This window comes from Cryptotermes secundus, unplaced genomic scaffold (assembly GCF_002891405.2).
Source record: "Cryptotermes secundus unplaced genomic scaffold, Csec_1.0 scaffold176, whole genome shotgun sequence".
NCBI classification, from domain to species: Eukaryota; Metazoa; Arthropoda; class Insecta; order Blattodea; family Kalotermitidae; genus Cryptotermes; species Cryptotermes secundus.
The window spans coordinates 130,898-148,960 of record NW_019731569.1 but is presented as its reverse complement, the minus strand read 5'-3'; the positions used below and the strand labels follow the sequence as shown (position 1 = coordinate 148,960).

At 39.0% G+C, this 18,063-nt stretch overlaps 1 protein-coding gene across 4 annotated transcripts in view; it reads left to right on the top strand.

The window, feature by feature from the left end:
• LOC111867063 (transketolase) overlaps window positions 1-18,063 on the top strand; it is a 35,273-nt gene that overhangs the window by 4,647 nt on the left and 12,563 nt on the right. Inside the window, exons 1-4 of one of the 4 annotated variants that reach the window (XM_023856542.2) lie at window positions 1,717-1,898; window positions 6,595-6,740; window positions 9,969-10,158; window positions 15,908-16,142. In XM_023856542.2, the coding sequence (XP_023712310.1) occupies window positions 1,798-1,898; window positions 6,595-6,740; window positions 9,969-10,158; window positions 15,908-16,142 (672 nt within the window). In that variant the 5' untranslated portion in view covers window positions 1,717-1,797. Of the gene's footprint in view, window positions 1-1,716; window positions 1,899-5,659; window positions 5,792-5,997; window positions 6,159-6,594; window positions 6,741-9,968; window positions 10,159-15,907; window positions 16,143-18,063 lie in introns of those variants that run through there. The other 3 variants (XM_023856544.2, XM_023856543.2, XM_023856541.2) reach the window with 3 other exon arrangements.

The following is an 18,063-nucleotide window of genomic DNA, read 5'->3' as shown; positions in this document are numbered from 1 at the left end:
AAGCCTGGGGGGGGGGATGGGGAAGAAAAACTGATCTAACAAAAGTTTCCTCAATGTGCGCATGCTAATCTGGAAACTAATTTCCTGCTCGAAATCCGTGACGTTTCTTTGATGTGCCCTCTCTTGACAGTTACCGGAGTCAACTTGAAGCAGGATGACCCTTGGCAAGCCCTGAATAGTTTTTCGACATTTAACCCTGACATGTGATCCTTATATGTGTGTATCCTTATATAACTTGTGTAAACGAACACGCGACTAAGGCTATACTGTTGCCTCATAAACATTACGACCTCTTTGACATCACGAATCCGAAGTGATTTCTGCATTATTTGACATAGTAACAACGTTGAGGTCTTGTATGGCAGGAATGGGAAGAAGTGGTTTTGTTCTGATTTGAACTCTTAGTTGATTTGGCACTATGCCATGAAGGCGACTATCAGAAATGTAACCTGGGCTGATTACATCACGATGTTGTCAGTGACCTAAATGAGATGTGACGATAGATCCAAAACATTTTATTCAGTGAATTTAATTTTGAACTTGAACGTTTTCCTTACGATATAAAATGTGCGGAACTTTCCAGAAACGTGTTTGTATTATTTTTTTTACCCAGTTCTATTTATTGTTACACCAGAATCTTCATTGATGAAACAATCGAATTATTACATAGTTTAAGTGCAGTTTAAGGCAAATTGGGTGTTTTCTCTGTTACGAAGAACGTTTCCTTAACGCATTTCCAGCGCTTTCCGACAGATTAGGGAGTTCATAAACAGTAATGAGTTCGCTGTTGGAATTTTTTGGGGGACATAGCTCAATTGAAAATATAATTGACAAAGTGCTGAGTGGGCTTTTCTTCTGCTGTTGTAGGCTGTTTGCTCTCGTTATCTTTAAAATGTCACTGCGGAGACGTACATTTTCGCCTAATTAACTACAGCGCCTGTTTTCGGGAGTTCTCGATTTAAGTAGAACATATGAGACGCTTTCCTCCACCTCCCTGATTAGTGACGTCGTTATAGGCGCGACGTGTTGGGATGGAGATCAGTCAGTCGCAAGGACATAATCTAGATTGCACAGAAAACATTCATTCCCTAGCCCCAAGGATGGTGAACCATTGGCACTTGTCTGTATTTTAACATTTGGGGCCAGTTGATAATTAAGCAGTTCACTGAAACAAACTCGGTGCCCTGTGGTCCTAAAGCGAACTATACCGACCGAGCAACCGCCGCTTGTCGGCGAAGTTAGTGCCAACATTTTGCGGGGAGAGGGTGTTGCGTGGTCAGCGCAACCGATCCCCACGGTTTTCTAGACCGGAGCCGCTATTTCTATGAAATAGCTCTTCAGTTATCCTCACGAGGCTGAGTGGACCACGTTCCAGACCCACTACTTTTCAGAAAATCTAGTAGCGCCGGGAATCCAACCGGGATCTCTGAATCTGTAGCCAGGAACTCTGACCACTAGACCACAGAGGCGGTCAGTAGTTCACTAAGCCATAATTAATTCCCGAAAGATACGTTTTATATTCATTTATCCGCCCCGAATACCGAAAAATATTAAAAAGCGATAAGACACGGGCCGTATTATCTTGTCAGTTTTCAGTTTTGAAAAACCGCAAGCACAAATGAGGCGAATAATGCTATACGTCTAAACGTTTGCGTACTCGAAATCAATGGCGCATGCGCAGACGTTTGAATGACCTGCATAAATGCTGTTTAGTAATAATGTACAGTTAGTTGACCGGCGTCAAAAGGTTCGGCAGGTTTGATAGTTAGTTGTGGTAGTGGGAAACTTGCAGAAACCATGAGGGAAGAGTATAAGGCTCCGGATTTACAGCTTTTGTATGACATTGCAAATAAATTACGTATTGACTGCGTGAACGCTACAAATGCGAGCAAGTCTGGGTAAGTTAGAAATATCTTTTTGTGAAGTGTTACGAGTAATGCTTGTATAGTTTCTGTGAATGTTCACGATTCCCTACAAGAAACACTGTTAAATAAATATTTAAACCCGCTTTTAGCAATTAGGAAAAGTATTTGCATGATATAACCAGTGTACGACTTCAAGGTTATTCTGGCTAAAGCCGGCATATCACAGTTTGCAAAAATCATTACCTGTTCCATAGTTTGAACTGAGGTAGTACTTACTCCCTTTACGAAAATGTTACTTAAGCACCCTGTTGCACCAGTTATTTCACACAATATATATTTCTGCCACTAATGTAACAAAAGATTGTAGTCACTTTAATTTTTTATTCACGACATGTTTCGGCCATACATGCCCATCATCAGGTGTCTGTTGCTGTGCTTAACTGTTGTACTGTACTGTATGTTTCAGTTGTATGTAGGTAGTAATTGGTATTCCCTAATTGAAATTACAAATTAAATAGATATTCATTTTAAAATAGGTCAACCCTATTCAATTTAATAAAACTAGTCAATTCCAGTCTTCGTTTGTGACCCATTAGTACAGTCTATGGCGGCGTTGGTGTGTTCGTATTCCATGTAGTTCATGGGTACTGGTGTGATTGTTGATTTCTCTTATATATGTTCCTTTGACTGCAGACCCATCACCCAGTTTGTGTACTTGCGTTGTTTACCTGGTGTGTGCGTGCACCTAGTATGCATGTATCTCTTTACGGAGATAAGGATGCTTACTTTGTAAATCGTTCGAAATAGCCTATACCAGCTGTTCCTATAACTCATATAAAACTGAAATAAGTTTAAATCTAAGGTCGTATTTGAATCGCCAACCCCGCGCGTATACTTGATGCTTCATTAAGCGCGGCAAACAGGAATAGCAGCATGATATATTTATTTAAATTTTCGTTGGCACAGAATTTAAGGGCCATAACGAACTGAACTAAGCAAAAAATATATGAATGTGTGGTAAAGCGAAACGTGTTCTAAACTTTAAAACAGGTTTCGGACACTAAAGTGACCTGCTATTGACCGTGACCCATTTCATGGGGTCGGTGGTGTGCTGGCAGATGCCAGCTGGAGTCACGGACATTTTGATATGCTCAAGGATTATTGATCTTCCGGAGCAAGCAGTGTTACTAACCTTATAGAATTCATTTCCTTAATTTTAATATCAGAAATGTGTTTTTTTTTGTGTGTCATAACTGTGATTGTTCAACAGAGGGTTACTAGAGTCTTCTAGGAAGATACTTGAAATGTAGTTAATTGATTTTGCGTTATTTCGATGTTTATATGATTGGAACATTCTTAAATTAAGAGAAATATTGCATTAATTAAGAACCTTTCCTAGGTGGTGTAAATCCCTACGTTTACAGCGTAATCGTATTTTTTGTTACAACCATTTTTTTTGTTGCTAGTTGGGTGGGACTAAGTCCCTTGTACTGCGGCCACTTCTGGCCTATTGTACCAGCCCCAGATGATAGGTGAGGGTGATTGTGGAGCAATTGGTGGAATGAAGATTGGCAGGGGAAACCGAAGTACTCGGAGAAAACCTGCCCCAACGCCACTTTGTCCACCACAAATCCCACTTGACCAGACCCGGGATCGAACCCAGGTCACCGCGGTGGGAAGCCAGAGACTAACCGCTTGAGCTATGGCGCGGCCTACAAACACATTATTTAAACATAACATTCTGGGGACGCTTCCCGGAGAATAAATGCGTTTCGGAGATTCTGAATAGTGTCTCTGATGAAGGAACGTCCTTTTATTATTGTTAACCGTTATATATAACTATATTTATTCCTTTAATTGACGTATTTTTTTATATTCCAAATTGTTTTGAATGATTATTAGGGTATATGATATTCACAGTTATTGGTGAGTCATGAAATCCTGACCAACTTGAAAAGAAACATTTTTTCAGAAATTCTGGGCCAGTTTTGCAGTCGTCCCATAAGGCTCAGACCTGGTGCAGAAATGCTCAGTGGTGCTCGCCCTAAGGGCGAGGACACATCAAGGAAACTGGGAACCACAACGCAACCGCATTTTCCGAGAAATGCCTCCGATTTCAAGCAGACAACTGGTTTCCAGATTAGCAAGTGCACACCATGGAAACTGGCAACCGCAATTTCCGAGAATTGATATTAGCCTGAGTTGAACACATGTCACTGAATGGAGCAGCGCAAACTGGGGAAACTGCGTTGGCGTTTCCTCAATTTGCGATATGTGTTCAACTCATGCTGATAACAATTCTCGGAAATTGCGTTTGCCAGTTTCGTTGGTGTTCCCTCGGCCTTATGTTTGAGTAGTTGCTGACATCATCTTAAGTGAATATGTTTATCAGACGTAATGCATGACTGTATTTTTTTTTATGCAATGGAAAAGAACACTGATCCTGTCATAATATGGCGGTAGTTGAGATGGGTTGAGATGACGTGAGAAGAGAGGACGACGACCATAAGGAAAATATTGGGATGTTAATTTGTTTTAATTAAGGTCAATTTATTATAATCAGGAAATATCGCGTTCACACGGAGTAAGAAATTTTGACATGCAATGCAACTATTTCAGCAAGATAGAACACACCTGATGACGGCCGTATGCAGCTTAACCATGTAATGTGGAAGGGTGACTATATAAGAAGTTTTATTTAAGACGGAGATATATGTGAAATAAATTATATATTAATGCAACAGACTCCTTCGTCTCACGAGAAATTCTTTCTCAAGCCAAATCTATTTTGTCTTGCCTTGCATAGTCAAGGTGGCGTTTGTTATATGTACAGACGTTTGCTCGGTGAACTGCACAAAAACAAAATTAACAGCTTCGTCAACCTATCGTGCCATCTTAAGAAGCAAATGAATCACCGAAGCGCATTTAAAACAGCTCATACTAGGAAACCACGCCGCAACGCATTTGTGAGAAGACTGGACGTTGCCTGGAAGTTGAGTTTCTCAGTCTTTCCGAGAGTTGCGTTGCCGCGTCCTCAATTTGCGCTGCTCCATTCATTAACATGTGTTCAACTCGGGCTGATAACAATTCTCGAAAATTCGGTTGCCAGTTTCCTTGGTGTGCCTCCGCCCTAAGGAGTCAGGATCTTTCGAAACAACATAAGCACCTCAGTTTAAATTGTCACAGAAAAACGAATGCACCCAGTGTTTTCCTGATTTTGTATTTAAGTATCCTGGTGCATTAATATATTATTTATTTCACATATACTTCCGTTTTATACAGGGTGTATCACAACTTAACAGCAATTCAGGAATGGACTCCCCATGTAGAGAGAAGATAAAAAGTATATGACAACATGGGTCCGGAAATGCATATAATTACAGAGTAGTAATTTTGTCAGCACGCCACTGAAAAGAATTGGCGACATGAGTGCTTTCAATCGGTGGGTTGGCCTTTCACTGGGAGGACACCTGATTATCATGACGTCACCTGTGATTACTTCGTGAACAAATTTTCCTCTGCCAATTCTTTTCAGTGGCGTGCAGACACAATTACTACTCTGTAATTATATGCATTTGTGGACCCATGTTGTCATAAACTTTTTTTCTTCTCTCTATATGAGGAGTCTGTTCCTGAAGTTTTGCTGTTGAGTTGTGATACACCCTGTATACAACTTCTTATATAGTCACCCTTCCACATTACATGGTTAAGTTGCATACTGCCATCATCAGGTATCTTCTGTGCACTGCATATCAAAATGTCTTATCGCGTGTGAACGCGATGTTTCCTGATTGGAATAAATTGACCTTAATTGAAACAAATTAATTAACATCAATATTTTCCTTATTGTCATCCTCTCTTCTCAACTGGTCTCAATTACTGCCGTATTATAACAGGATTATCATTATTATCTTCCATTGCAGAAGGTAAGTGCATGAAATAAAAAATACAATCATTCATTACATCAGACAAATATATCCACTTGAGATGATGTGAACAGCTACTCAAATATAAGTTTCCCCAGTGTGCGCCTGCTAATTTGGAAACCAGTGCCTGCTTGAAATCTGCGATTTTTGTTGCAAATTGCGGTTATGTTGCAGGTGCCAGTTTCCTTGGTGTGCCCTCACACATAATGTTATTTATATGTGATGGTTATTTTAACTGGTACACTTCAGTGTGTGTGCCGGAAAACTTGTAAAAAATCCGCACATCTGTCAGCGCATTAACCATGAGGCCAAAACGGAGCATGAAAATATCGGCAGACATGTCTTTAAAAAAGAGAGCGCCCAACAGGTAATATAAATTTATAATTCTATGACCCTGGAGCCTTACACAGAGCCTCTTACCCAGTGGGTGCTGGGGATTCATTTCTTAGGGCAAGGTCAAGAAACACGGAGCTATACCTGGACTCTGTCCCATTTATGTCTTTTTGGTAGGGACAGTTTCCTTTTCTTTTTTTGCAATAAAATTATATCAGGTTCATCTCTTATCTTGTTGGAACATGTAATTTAATGTGATGAGAGATTAAAATTAGGATTGTGGTCTGGGATGTGGCGCCCTGTGGTTTGGTAGATTGCGGTATTAATGTTACTGATTAACATGTTTATATTTTCAGTGATATTTATTGTGCATTGAGAGGTAGCAGTATAGAAGTGAAATGATGCTTCAAGATAGTGTTTAAAAATGTATAAAGTAACAAGTTCTTCATGATTTATTGTTTTGTTTCCAGACACCCAACATCATGTTCTTCTATGGCAGAAGCATTGTCAGTGCTCTTCTTCCATGTGATGAGATACAAACTGTCACGTCCTAGAGATTCTTCTAGTGATCGCTTCGTTCTCTCAAAAGGACATGCTGCTCCCATTCTGTATGCAGGTGAGACTCAACTGTTTATGTGTGAATGAACACTTTCTCTCATGGCAAATAGTGACTGTTTTCTTGAAATTTGTGTTGTTTTAATCACTTGCCTGAGGAGTCTCAGCCAGTAACTCTGAATGTTTTACCATTAAGAATCTTTAAGTACTGAAAATTTTTGATAATGATTCTAATGTAAACTAATATTATATTATCTATGCATCATGTTACAGAGATTTGATCAATTAAAAACTCCCTTATTTACAAAGTGGTTCAGTGTGGTAAATCCTGAAATAGTGCAGTACCCAATGCTTTCTGGCAGTCTTGACACCAGTATGAGGATTCTTTCCTCACTTCTTTGGACCAGCAAAGAACACATTTTCTGTTGGGCTTTTTGCATGTTCCTAGTACAAAAATGATGGAGTGGTATCCATGGAACTGACTAGGTTTTGGACTGTTTGATGGCTCTTTAGTAGGTATGGGTCTGAGTCCCTTAGGACTTGCGACCATATTTTACTGTCTCTGATTTGAGACTTCCCTTTTTGTTGCCTCCTACGACTCGCAGCATCACGGTGGAGGTATTTGACCCTGCCTTCACATGGGGTTCCTCACCTTCATGTTCTCAACTTCTCGGAACTCCAATTTGTTTCTCAGTATATAGCCTCAGGGCTGACCCCACAGAAAACACTGCCTCCAGTAGCTCTTCCATTGTTGCGTGCATAACGGTTGCTGTGATCATTTGGTGATTACCGATTGCTTTGTACCAATTAATGCTCATTTAATAGCTCCATTGCATGTTTACCTTGCTGTGACCTAGCAATGGATGTTTCTTTTTGTTCTTTTGCCCACTTCCCCGTTATTTTTTTTGCAGTCAAGCACTACTAAAGCCTGCTGGACAGTTCCCAGAATATTCCAGATGGAAAGGAACTGTCTCTGTTCAGGTTTGGCAACCTGATTAGCTAGTTGAACTTTGTATTCCCAGTAGTTATCTGACCTGCAGGTTTACACACTCACATCCAACCTTTCTCTCTGTGTATAAAAATGTCTAAGCATGGAATTTTTAGATCTAATTTTTTCCAGACTTCTGCTATAAATACATGTTGAAGCCCATGACTGGTGAAATTGGAGAGTGGAAGCATTTTTTCACTCAGTACTATAAAGAAAGTTGAGTTAATAATGCTTATGAGAATGAATTTTCATTGAAAAGTTGATGCACAGAATATGGTTCTGGTGCCATGATCATCCGTGATTTGAGGAATTCCCTCAATTCTTGATGTATAATTTTTATTCAGAAACTGATTGGTGCTCATCGGAAGGTTCCTGGACTGTTGTTATTGTAAATGTCTTGGTGTAAGAAGATGAGAGGGAAGGCCAAGGTCACACTTCCACAAGCCTATTGCATCAGTCTGCCACTTGACACCATGCTGTGAACACATGTTTTTACATGAGTGCTTTTTGACCTTCATGTTTCATTTTGTCTGCAATGGATGGTAGAATTGAGCAATGTGTCTGCATCAAGTTTTGTGTGAATGTGGGTGAATCAGCTAGTGAAACACTTGAAATGCTTCATGCGGCTTTCGGAGAACATTCTCTAAGCCAGACAGTGGTTTTTGAATGGCATTCACATTTCAAGGCCAGTTGAGTGTTGGTTGAAGATGAGGACCGTAAGGGTGACCAAGCACCACCAAAATACAGAAAATGTTGAAAAAATTCAAGAACTTCCACAAAGACCATCGCCGAACAACCCTTGAACTCGCAGACACCTTTGGAATCAGTTATGGAGTTTACCAGGAGATATTAGCAGAAAATCTGAATATGTGCCACATTGCTACGAAGTTGTTCCCCAACTCATGACAAATGATCAAAAGCAGTGGTGCATAAAGATGCGTTTTGAGCTATGAGAGAAGGCTAACAAGAACCCAACTTTTATTTCTAGGATCATAACAGTTGATGGAAGTTGTATATACGGTTATGATCCAGAAACAAAGCAACAATCGTCACATTGGAAGAGCCCACAATCACCAAGAGCAAAAGAGACATGGCAGGTCCCGAGTTCAAGAAAGAGCACACTCATTGTTTTTTTCAACATGAAGGGAACTGCTCACCTTGAATTTGTTCTTCCTGACAGTATGGTCAACTCTGACTTTTACTGTGACGTTTTGAGATGACTGAGAGAAAATATACAATGAAAGAGACAGGAACTTTGGTGCAACCACAGCTGTCACCTTCATCACGACAAAGCACCTGCCCACACGTCTCTGAAAACCACAGAGTTTGTGACGAGCAGTGACTTTGTTATCATTCCCCATCGTACCTACTTGCCAGACTTAGCCCCCTGTGATTTCGCTTTGTTTCCCAAATTGAAAATGAAACTGAAGGGACAACATTTTGAAACAGTGTCTGACTTCCAAAAGGAATTGAAGGTAGTACTTGATAACATTAAGGAAAATGACTTCCATGTTGCTTTTGAAGCATAGAAAGAATGATGGATCTCTCTATATGTTCCCAAGGAGACTGTTTTGAAGGAGATAACAGCCAAAATTAAGTAAGTTAAGCCTGCATTTCATTTTTGACCTGGTCCAGAAACTTTCCAATACACCTTCATTTTTATGAAAGTCATAGATTAAACTCTTGTTCACAAGATCCTGCTATTGGGCCTGCCTTGATCCATTTGTATTCAGTCCAAACTGTGACACCTTATCTCTGTTAAGACTAATTTTGAAACAGGGAAAACTTGAATTCTGTCCTTTTGGTGGAGTGCTGTGAACGGTGCTGAAAACGAGAAAAACCGCTGAAGCACATGTAGCCACAGAGCGAGTATCCCTGTGATTTAAAACTTTAATTTTGAATTTTAAATTCTAAAAAATTTTAAATTTTAAACTGGAATTCTAAAATCAAATTGACGAGCGTATGTTGGTGAGATTTAAAACAAAACTGACAGGCTGGTGTTTTAAATTTTGGATTGTGTGCAGTGTGACAGTTACGTAGTGAAAAATACACCTGATGATGGCCAGTTATGGCCGAAACATATAGTGTAGAGGAATGAAAGACAAAGAACTACAACCAAATAAATTGTTGCATTCATGACGGCATTTGTATTATTACATATAGATTCATATATGTGATTAGAAATTGGTATGTGTCTTCACTTCCTAGAATAAATGTATTAAAAAGGAAACATTTCACTTATTCAAATATTGTAATTGTGGCAATATTACTGTGTTAATATAAGACTGGATTGTTTCACAGCATGGGCTGAGGCTGGTCTCTTTCCAGTATCAGATCTACAAAATCTGCGAAAAATCGACAGTGACCTTGAAGGTCATCCAACACCAAGACTAAATTTTGTTGATGTTGGAACTGGCTCTTTGGGACAGGGTCTGTCTGTTGCTTGTGGAATGGCTTACGTTGGCAAGTACTTTGACAAAGCTTCATACAGGTAAGATTTAAGTCATAAAGTCTAAGTGCAAAGATTGGGGGCGGGGGGCGGTGAACCCCCTTATTAAGTTAAGAGTGGGGCATCCTCCCACCATAAATCGAGTGAGTTATGTACAAAAGCAGAGTGCTTAGAACTGAGAACATGGAATGCATTGTGGGGGGAGGGGCTAGTATCAGTCGTTTTATTTATCAAGCTTTCATTTTTTTTGGAAATGAAATAAAATTTGAATGGTGTACAACATGTCCACAAAGTCAGGTATTGTAAGGAAATAGTGTCAAAATGTATTCATGGTTTCTGGAAAAAGATGGAAGGAGAACCAGACTCATTAAAGGAGTGTTCTGTTTTCTGATGAAAATAGAAGACAGCAAGCAGAATCATCACTACCAGTATGCATGAAGTCAGGAACAAGGGGTTGGCTGACTGATGGTTTTGTGTGTAGAATGATTGCATGTTTAGACCATTCTTTTTCAGTGATACTTTAAATACAGAATGGTACTTGACTGACCAGTTTAGGAGATAAGTTATTGCAGCAAATTTATGAGCTCAGTTGTTTATGCACTGTGCACTATCTATCTATCATTGGTTTAATGAGAACTTTACCAGCGGGTGAATCGATTGAAGAGTAACTCTGAAGTGGGTACCAAGATCCCCAGACTTAAGTCCCATGGATCATTTTCTAGGGATATTTGAAATTGCACATTTAATTTGTGAAACTAACAGGTCTGGAACGTATAAGGCAATGAATTTGAGATGAAATCAGCTCCATCTGCCGAGATATGTTGAGCAGCACTCAAAAACAAACATGTTTTGATGTAGGTTGGATATATTTCCAGCAACTTATGTAACTGTCCCTACAAATAAATCTTGTTTTTCCTATGATGTGACCAACCATACAAATAAATGTTCTTTCTTCAGTAATGCATGTTTTTGTAGAAGCCTATAGAATATGAGTACAGATATGAATGAGGTTGTTGGTATCTCATGAGGAGGCAGATCAGCCAGGCTGGTGTTTTGCTGTTTAAGTGTCTGTTTTTGCCGGAAGTTGAAATGTGTTAACTTTCCCTTAGTCATATACCCTTTCAGGGTTTACTATGAAGCTCAGCAGGGGTGGTAGGATGGTGGAATGAGGGAAGCAGCATCAAGAAAAGAGGGTTAACTGGACATTCTAACTACTAGCCAACTGCAAAACATGGCATTTCCCATATATTTTTTTTATATCAAAAATGTAGATGCTGCATTGGTCAGAAAATGATGATGGGCTGTGTTACCTGAGGCTAAACAGAGTTGCTAAGAATATCTGGAATTAATTTGAACTGGCCCTCCAAACCGTTGCAAGTGGACTTAACTGTCTGTGAGAACCATGTATGTATGTTTTGTCATTGTAATTGTTTGTTGTGCCTGTTGCCTGCAATTCTGAATACTCTCAATTAGAATATTTAAGAATATTCAGTTCTATCAACACTTTTCTACTGTCCCTGAATTTGTTCCACCTAAAGTCTAACTTTCTAACAGTATGTCACAGGGCCCCCCAATTTCCCTGGTAGTTTATTCTATTTTCAGAATTGGACATAATATTTTAGTTTTGGACCTTGCGCTTGAGTGACATAAAATTTATTACTTGTCATACAAATTAAAGATCTAGGAACTATAATCCATGGCTCAATGAAGGATGCTCAGAATTAATAGGCCAAAGGAAACAAGCCAAATTACAGTGGTTACAGGAACCAAGTGAAATAAATGGGGATAATCTGAACAAAATAAGACAGGGAAACCAGCAGGCATTTCAGGAATAAAAGGAGGGAATATCTGAAAGACAAAATCTCATCTCCATCCATCTCCTTGGATGGGTGATCAGCTTGTCACAAGGCCTCTACCTAAACACAGGACAACACAAACAGAATAAATGCATACCCACACCAAACATCCATGCCCCCCCCCCATGTGGAGGCAGGGTCAAATACCTCCACCGTGACCCTGCGAGTCGTAGGAGGCAACGAAAAGGGAAGTCTCAAATCTGAGAGTGAAATATGGTCACGAGTCCCAAGGGACTCGGACCCGAAAAAGACTGGGCTGGCAAGGGCCACCAGCATATGCAAAAGACAGACCTGTCTTCTCGTCAAAGAGTGCGTCCCACAAAAATAAGATCAGTCAAACAGTAATAATTAATATCTGGTCATATGGGGCTTGACACCAAGACTTACTGACTGACTTATCATCAGTCGCAATATGACTTTGACTTTGACTTTGACTTCCATGCCTTGTGTAGGATTCAAACCCACGATCCCAGCGTCTGAGCGAGCAAAGACAGTACATGCCTTAGACCGCTCGGCTACTGTGACTGGCATCCTTTACCTAATTAGGATTATTTTAGTTCAGTTTGAGTAGTCTAACAAAGCCCATCTGTACAGAGTCTTTGTTCTTTTGATAGAGGCTGAACCACATTGAGAACAATAGCTGTTCTTAGTGATCACGGGTGACTGCATCCTTGCTTGTGTATACCAGAAAGGATTGCTGTGGCTTATGGTAGCATCACAGTATTTAGAAGCTTTTGTCCAAAGTTCAGGTGATTTGAGGGGAAGGTATGATTCAGAAGAGTGTGTCATATAAATGATGTCCTGAAGAAACAAAAAAGAATGCTCTGGAATAAGTTCTGACACCTTTCCTTTGAAAGTGTCCATCTGTGATGAGTTTGCATGTGGAACTTGCAAAGTTAGTTTGTGCTCCAAAGCATGGTGTGCTTCTGGTCCTCTAGGCCCCTATGCCAAAGAGTCTGTAAGAATGAATGACTGAAGTTTTGTTAAGATACTGATAACCAGATATCTTTGGAATCTGAAATGTCCATGACACATGTGGTCAGTGTTTGTTAAGATACTGTGTGTAAGTATGGTTGTGTATGCAAGCATGTGGCTGTGATGTTGTGTGGACTCATGTGCATGCAAGTGTAAAGAGCTGCAAGATTTTCATTTCACAGAAAGCATTACATGTACAGATTGTTCAGTTACAGAAAGAAATCTTAGACATAAGTGAAAGCTTCTCATCTGAACTAAGAGATCAGAAGATAATGTGTTCATCACACAACTCTCATATTTCTAGAAAATCGTTTTAATCATCAAATTTGTAGCTCCTATAAATTCCACCCCATATCATACTGGTGTAATATGCATCTCTACTGGTATTAAGTTTGCTCAGACTTGTTGGCAAGCCCATTTAGTGTAATGTAAGTTCACCCAGAGTATATTGTTAAGCTTTATATTAATACTGTCAGTAAATTGTATGAATGCGTACTACCAACTTTGTTTGCTCTTCTTTTAACATGTTTTATTTAGTGTCACTTGTATTATGATAGTGATAAAAGTAAACCATGATTATTAACTGAAGGTTTGAAGTGTTTCCGACCTCAAAGTTCTCTTCAGAAATCCAACCACCCATATATATGTTTCTTCAATCATAAAGAGTATTATTTACCATGTATTGATATGTTTTTGTAATACACATGTATTTGCTAATATAGAGGCCTAGCACTCATTCTTTGGTCTGAGTCCTGCCGGACTCAGTCCTGACTGTCTCAGTCAGATCCTAGACTCCCCCAACCTTGAGGGCCCCGGTCTTATATTTATATCCCTCAGGAATAGTGTGGCCCAGTTATACCTCCAGGCACGTGGGTTCCCTTTTCTTTACCCATGACTCGCAGGGCTATGTTGAAGATATTTGATATCTCCACACAGGCAACTGACTTCACTTCGCTAACTGTCCTGCTTATAACATCTTGGCATGGACCTCACGGAAAATGCTGTTTCTTTGTAGCTATATCGAATTGTTGCCAGGGAAATATGCTTATTTGTGAAGCTCTTACTTAATTTCATTCATTCATTCATTCATGTTTATTCATCCTGTAGATCAGATTACATTGATATAGGACATGTCACATAATATAAATTATAAAATTAACAAAATACAGTAGATTCAAAACCAGTAAACACTCAAGATATGTAATGACTACTTACATCTAGCATGTATCACAATCTAATATATCACAGTCCATCCATACATTCATACATTCAACATTCACTATCCATAGATCGGACCACACAGGTGTAGAACATGACACAAGTAATAAATTATAAAATTAGCAAGGTGCGAGAATTCATAACAAATAAAATCACAAAATATGTAATGACTATCATATCTAGCATATATCAATATGCAGCATAACAAAATTTATCCAAACATTCATTCACTCAAATAAATTATAAAATCAGCAAGATACAATAAGATCAAAACCAATAAACTCGCAAATATGCAATGAGTATTCACATCAAACACGCAACAATTCCAACAATTCAGAATTATCTATACATTAATCAATTCATATTTACCCATATCACAGATCAGACTACATTAAAATAGGACATATCTCATGAAACGAGTTGTAAAACCAACAAAATTACAACAAATTATAAACCAACAAATTCACAAAATATGTAATGCAATATCACATGCAGCATATATAACTATCCAGCATTACAGAATTTATCATTCATATAGTCATCAATTGAGTAGTAGCATCTATTTATGAGCAAATTCTTAAGTTCCCTTATAAACTGGTTTTTATTGTCAAGCTGTTTAATACTATTGGGTAATTTATTATAAAAGATACAGCCAGCAACGGAAGGTTTGCTGTTATAAAGTTCTAAGTTATGCACCCATTTATGGTAGTCATTTTTGTTTCTAGTATTGTGAGTGTGTACTTGTTTATTTACCGTACAGTTACACTTATTAGTTGCATATAAAATGGTTTGAAATATGTACATTGAATATAATGTTAAAATCTTTAGTTGTATAAAACTGTCTCTACAAGATTCTAAGGGTTTTAGCCCAGCAGTGTACCGTACGGCTCTTTTTTGAAGAATAAAAATTCTTTTAGTAAGTGCCTTAGCACTGTTTCCCCATACGACAATTCCATATGATAAAAAGGGGAAGATCAAGCCATAATACAACATTCTTCTGCCCTTTAGGTAAATAACAGCTATTATATATTTGTTTATCTCACAGTCATTGCCCAGCTGTGGGTCTACATTCCATGTTACTTTATGGGAAAGTTTTTTTGTTATGTATTTTATCAATGTGTATCACAGTGAAATTTCATTACCAATGGAGCAGTCTCAGGTGTGACATGTTGCTTATAGCTGTAAGACTATTCATGAAAATTTAATTATATTTTCACAAGGCAGTTGGTATAGTGACAGGCTATGGGTTGGATGGTCGAGGTTTGATACCTGGCAAGGGTAAGACTGACTATGGAGCTTGTCCAGCCTTCTGCTCACTGGGTGGGTACCATGGCTATTTCCCTGTGGGTAAAGTGGCTGGAATGTGAGGCTAACCGCAGGTTAGCTCTTGCTGAGGTCAAGAATGGTGAAGCTCTACCTACACTCCCCCATTCATCTTCATGGTGTGGTGCTTAATTAATTAAGTACAGGGAGAACTTAACCTTTTACATGCAGAATATTTATTCCGTGCACTAGCTTAGAAATTCCACTCCATAAAATACATGGAACTTTTGAAATTCACAAAGGAGTTTACAAATCTCCCATTTTAATGACTTTGGGATGTAAAATGGATAATTTATGAAGATACATATGGATGTTTGAATGGTTTGTTTATTACTTTTCACATTTTCTGGATCATAACGACCAAGAATGAATGTGAAAATAATTGCATAAGATGTGAGAGATTTTAAAATTTTTTTCAGGGTATATTGTTTGATTGGAGATGGAGAGAGTGCAGAAGGATCCATTTGGGAAGCACTGCATTTTGCTAGCTATTATAAGTTGGATAACTTGTGTGTTATCTTGGATGTAAATCGCTTGGGTCAATCAGAACCCACATCCCTGCAGCATAACATGGATGTTTACTGGAAACGATTGGATGCGTTTGGGTGTAATGCAATAGTTGTGGATGGACACAACGTTGAGGAACTTTGTAAGGTATTGTTTGTGCCTGCATGCCTGCACTATATCGGGATATGTATGTAACAGGCCAGGGAAGTGTGTCGGAGCACAGTTATATGACAGTGAGTGTTGCTAAGAATCAGTTCTGACATAAGAATTCATGTGTGGGGTGTCCTATGATTATGAAGTTAATATCACTTGCCTGTCAGGGATCCCCTGTTTTGGATCCCTTTCCATACATATCCTAAACAGACTACAGTAATGAAGATTTCTGTATTCTGGAGTATAACTCCATGTATTCCATTGAAACAAAACTAACGTTTTGGAGGAACATGTCACTTCCATTTTCAGGGTTGAAAAATAAGACAAGAAACCAACATGAAGCAGGTAGCAAGCAGAGCCTGCTTTGCTTTGCTCCTTGGCTTGGCTTCTCCATCAACTCTGAAGATAAAGGCAACATGTTTCTCTGAAACATCAGTTGACTTTCAGTGGATACATGGTATTGTATCCCAGAAGATAGAACTGTACATAACGACCTCTGTAAAAGCCTGAAATCCTGCAACAATCTTTCAACACATAGGCTTTATCATTAAATTATAGGATATCACATGTCACTATAGAATATAACTGAGCATTTGCATGTACACACACATGTATTTTTATGATTAACCTTTAAGAGATGTGCCATTTAAATTCCCATAATGGCAGCAGGCTGGAGTTAATTTAAATGTCCGCCATTGTAGAGCATTAAAAATTGTAAGCATGTTACTGAAAATGCTGTGATTTCTACAATTTTTATGATAAATGAATGAAATAAACACTGCTTTTATCTAGAAAGAATATAGAATCAGATATTGTAATTTACAGATTTTAAAATCTGTAAAAATTGTTACACTGATTCCAAAAAAAAAAAATTCCCAATTTTGAGCCTCTGTCCACAAATATGCATACAGTTTCTGCACAAAACGTTTCTGCAGTATAAATGCATGCTGCTGACACACTGTCTTATTATGTCTTATCTGGCAAAAGCAGAGGAAGTTTATGTTTTTATTGCACATTCTCCAGTCACGTCAGAACCCTTCTCTATGTACGAGTGTGGGCGAAGTCTTGTCATGCTTTGTCCTTCAGGAACTACCTGTTTATATCTCGGACTAGCCACACAGAGGTACTGTTCTTGGAATATCCCCACAATGCCCCCTTGCTTCTTCGCCACTTTCAGAGTTGTCTGTACCGCATTCTGAATCTGTGTCATTTATCAGCGGCCTCCTAATTTTGGCTTCTTCCATGCGAAATGAGGCCATGGTGGATAGTTGAAATTGTGATGTTTTATAAGCGTTACGATTAGAGGAGGCCACGCGACATCACTGGCCTACTTCCTCTAATACGAGACTGAGGTGTCATGTGTGCTCTTCATGTGGGAAATGGAGTTACATCTGGACATAGTGCATGAATTGCGATGTTGGACTTTGCATTCAGTTAGATGACGCAGGGGGGAAGACTGTCTACTTATATAGCGGGTGCCCAAAAATAATATAAGTAGAACTAGAATTTCTGTCTTAAAATTAGATTTTAAAACACTGTGCACACGCGTGGACTGCGCGTACCCATACGGTGTCACACAGCCACTCGGCTACACTTTAAAGGTCTCCATACGGTGTCGCTAGGCTCTTAAAGGTTAATATTATCACATAGTGTATTTGACTATAGATAGTGTTTGGATTGGTGAATGGATTTATTGACCACTTATACACACGTCTCATAAGTACCAGTAATTACAGTGCCACTGCTAATCTCCACAATTCACAAATCACCACAGCACCCGCTAAGCCTTATCCAGCCTGCTGTATCTTCACCAGCTGTTCTTTGGCAGTGGCTTCTGACAGTGGAGATTCTTCAGTTTCACCCGCTCAGGTTCTGTCTTCACAGCCTCCCATATAGAACTGCCTAACAGCTGACT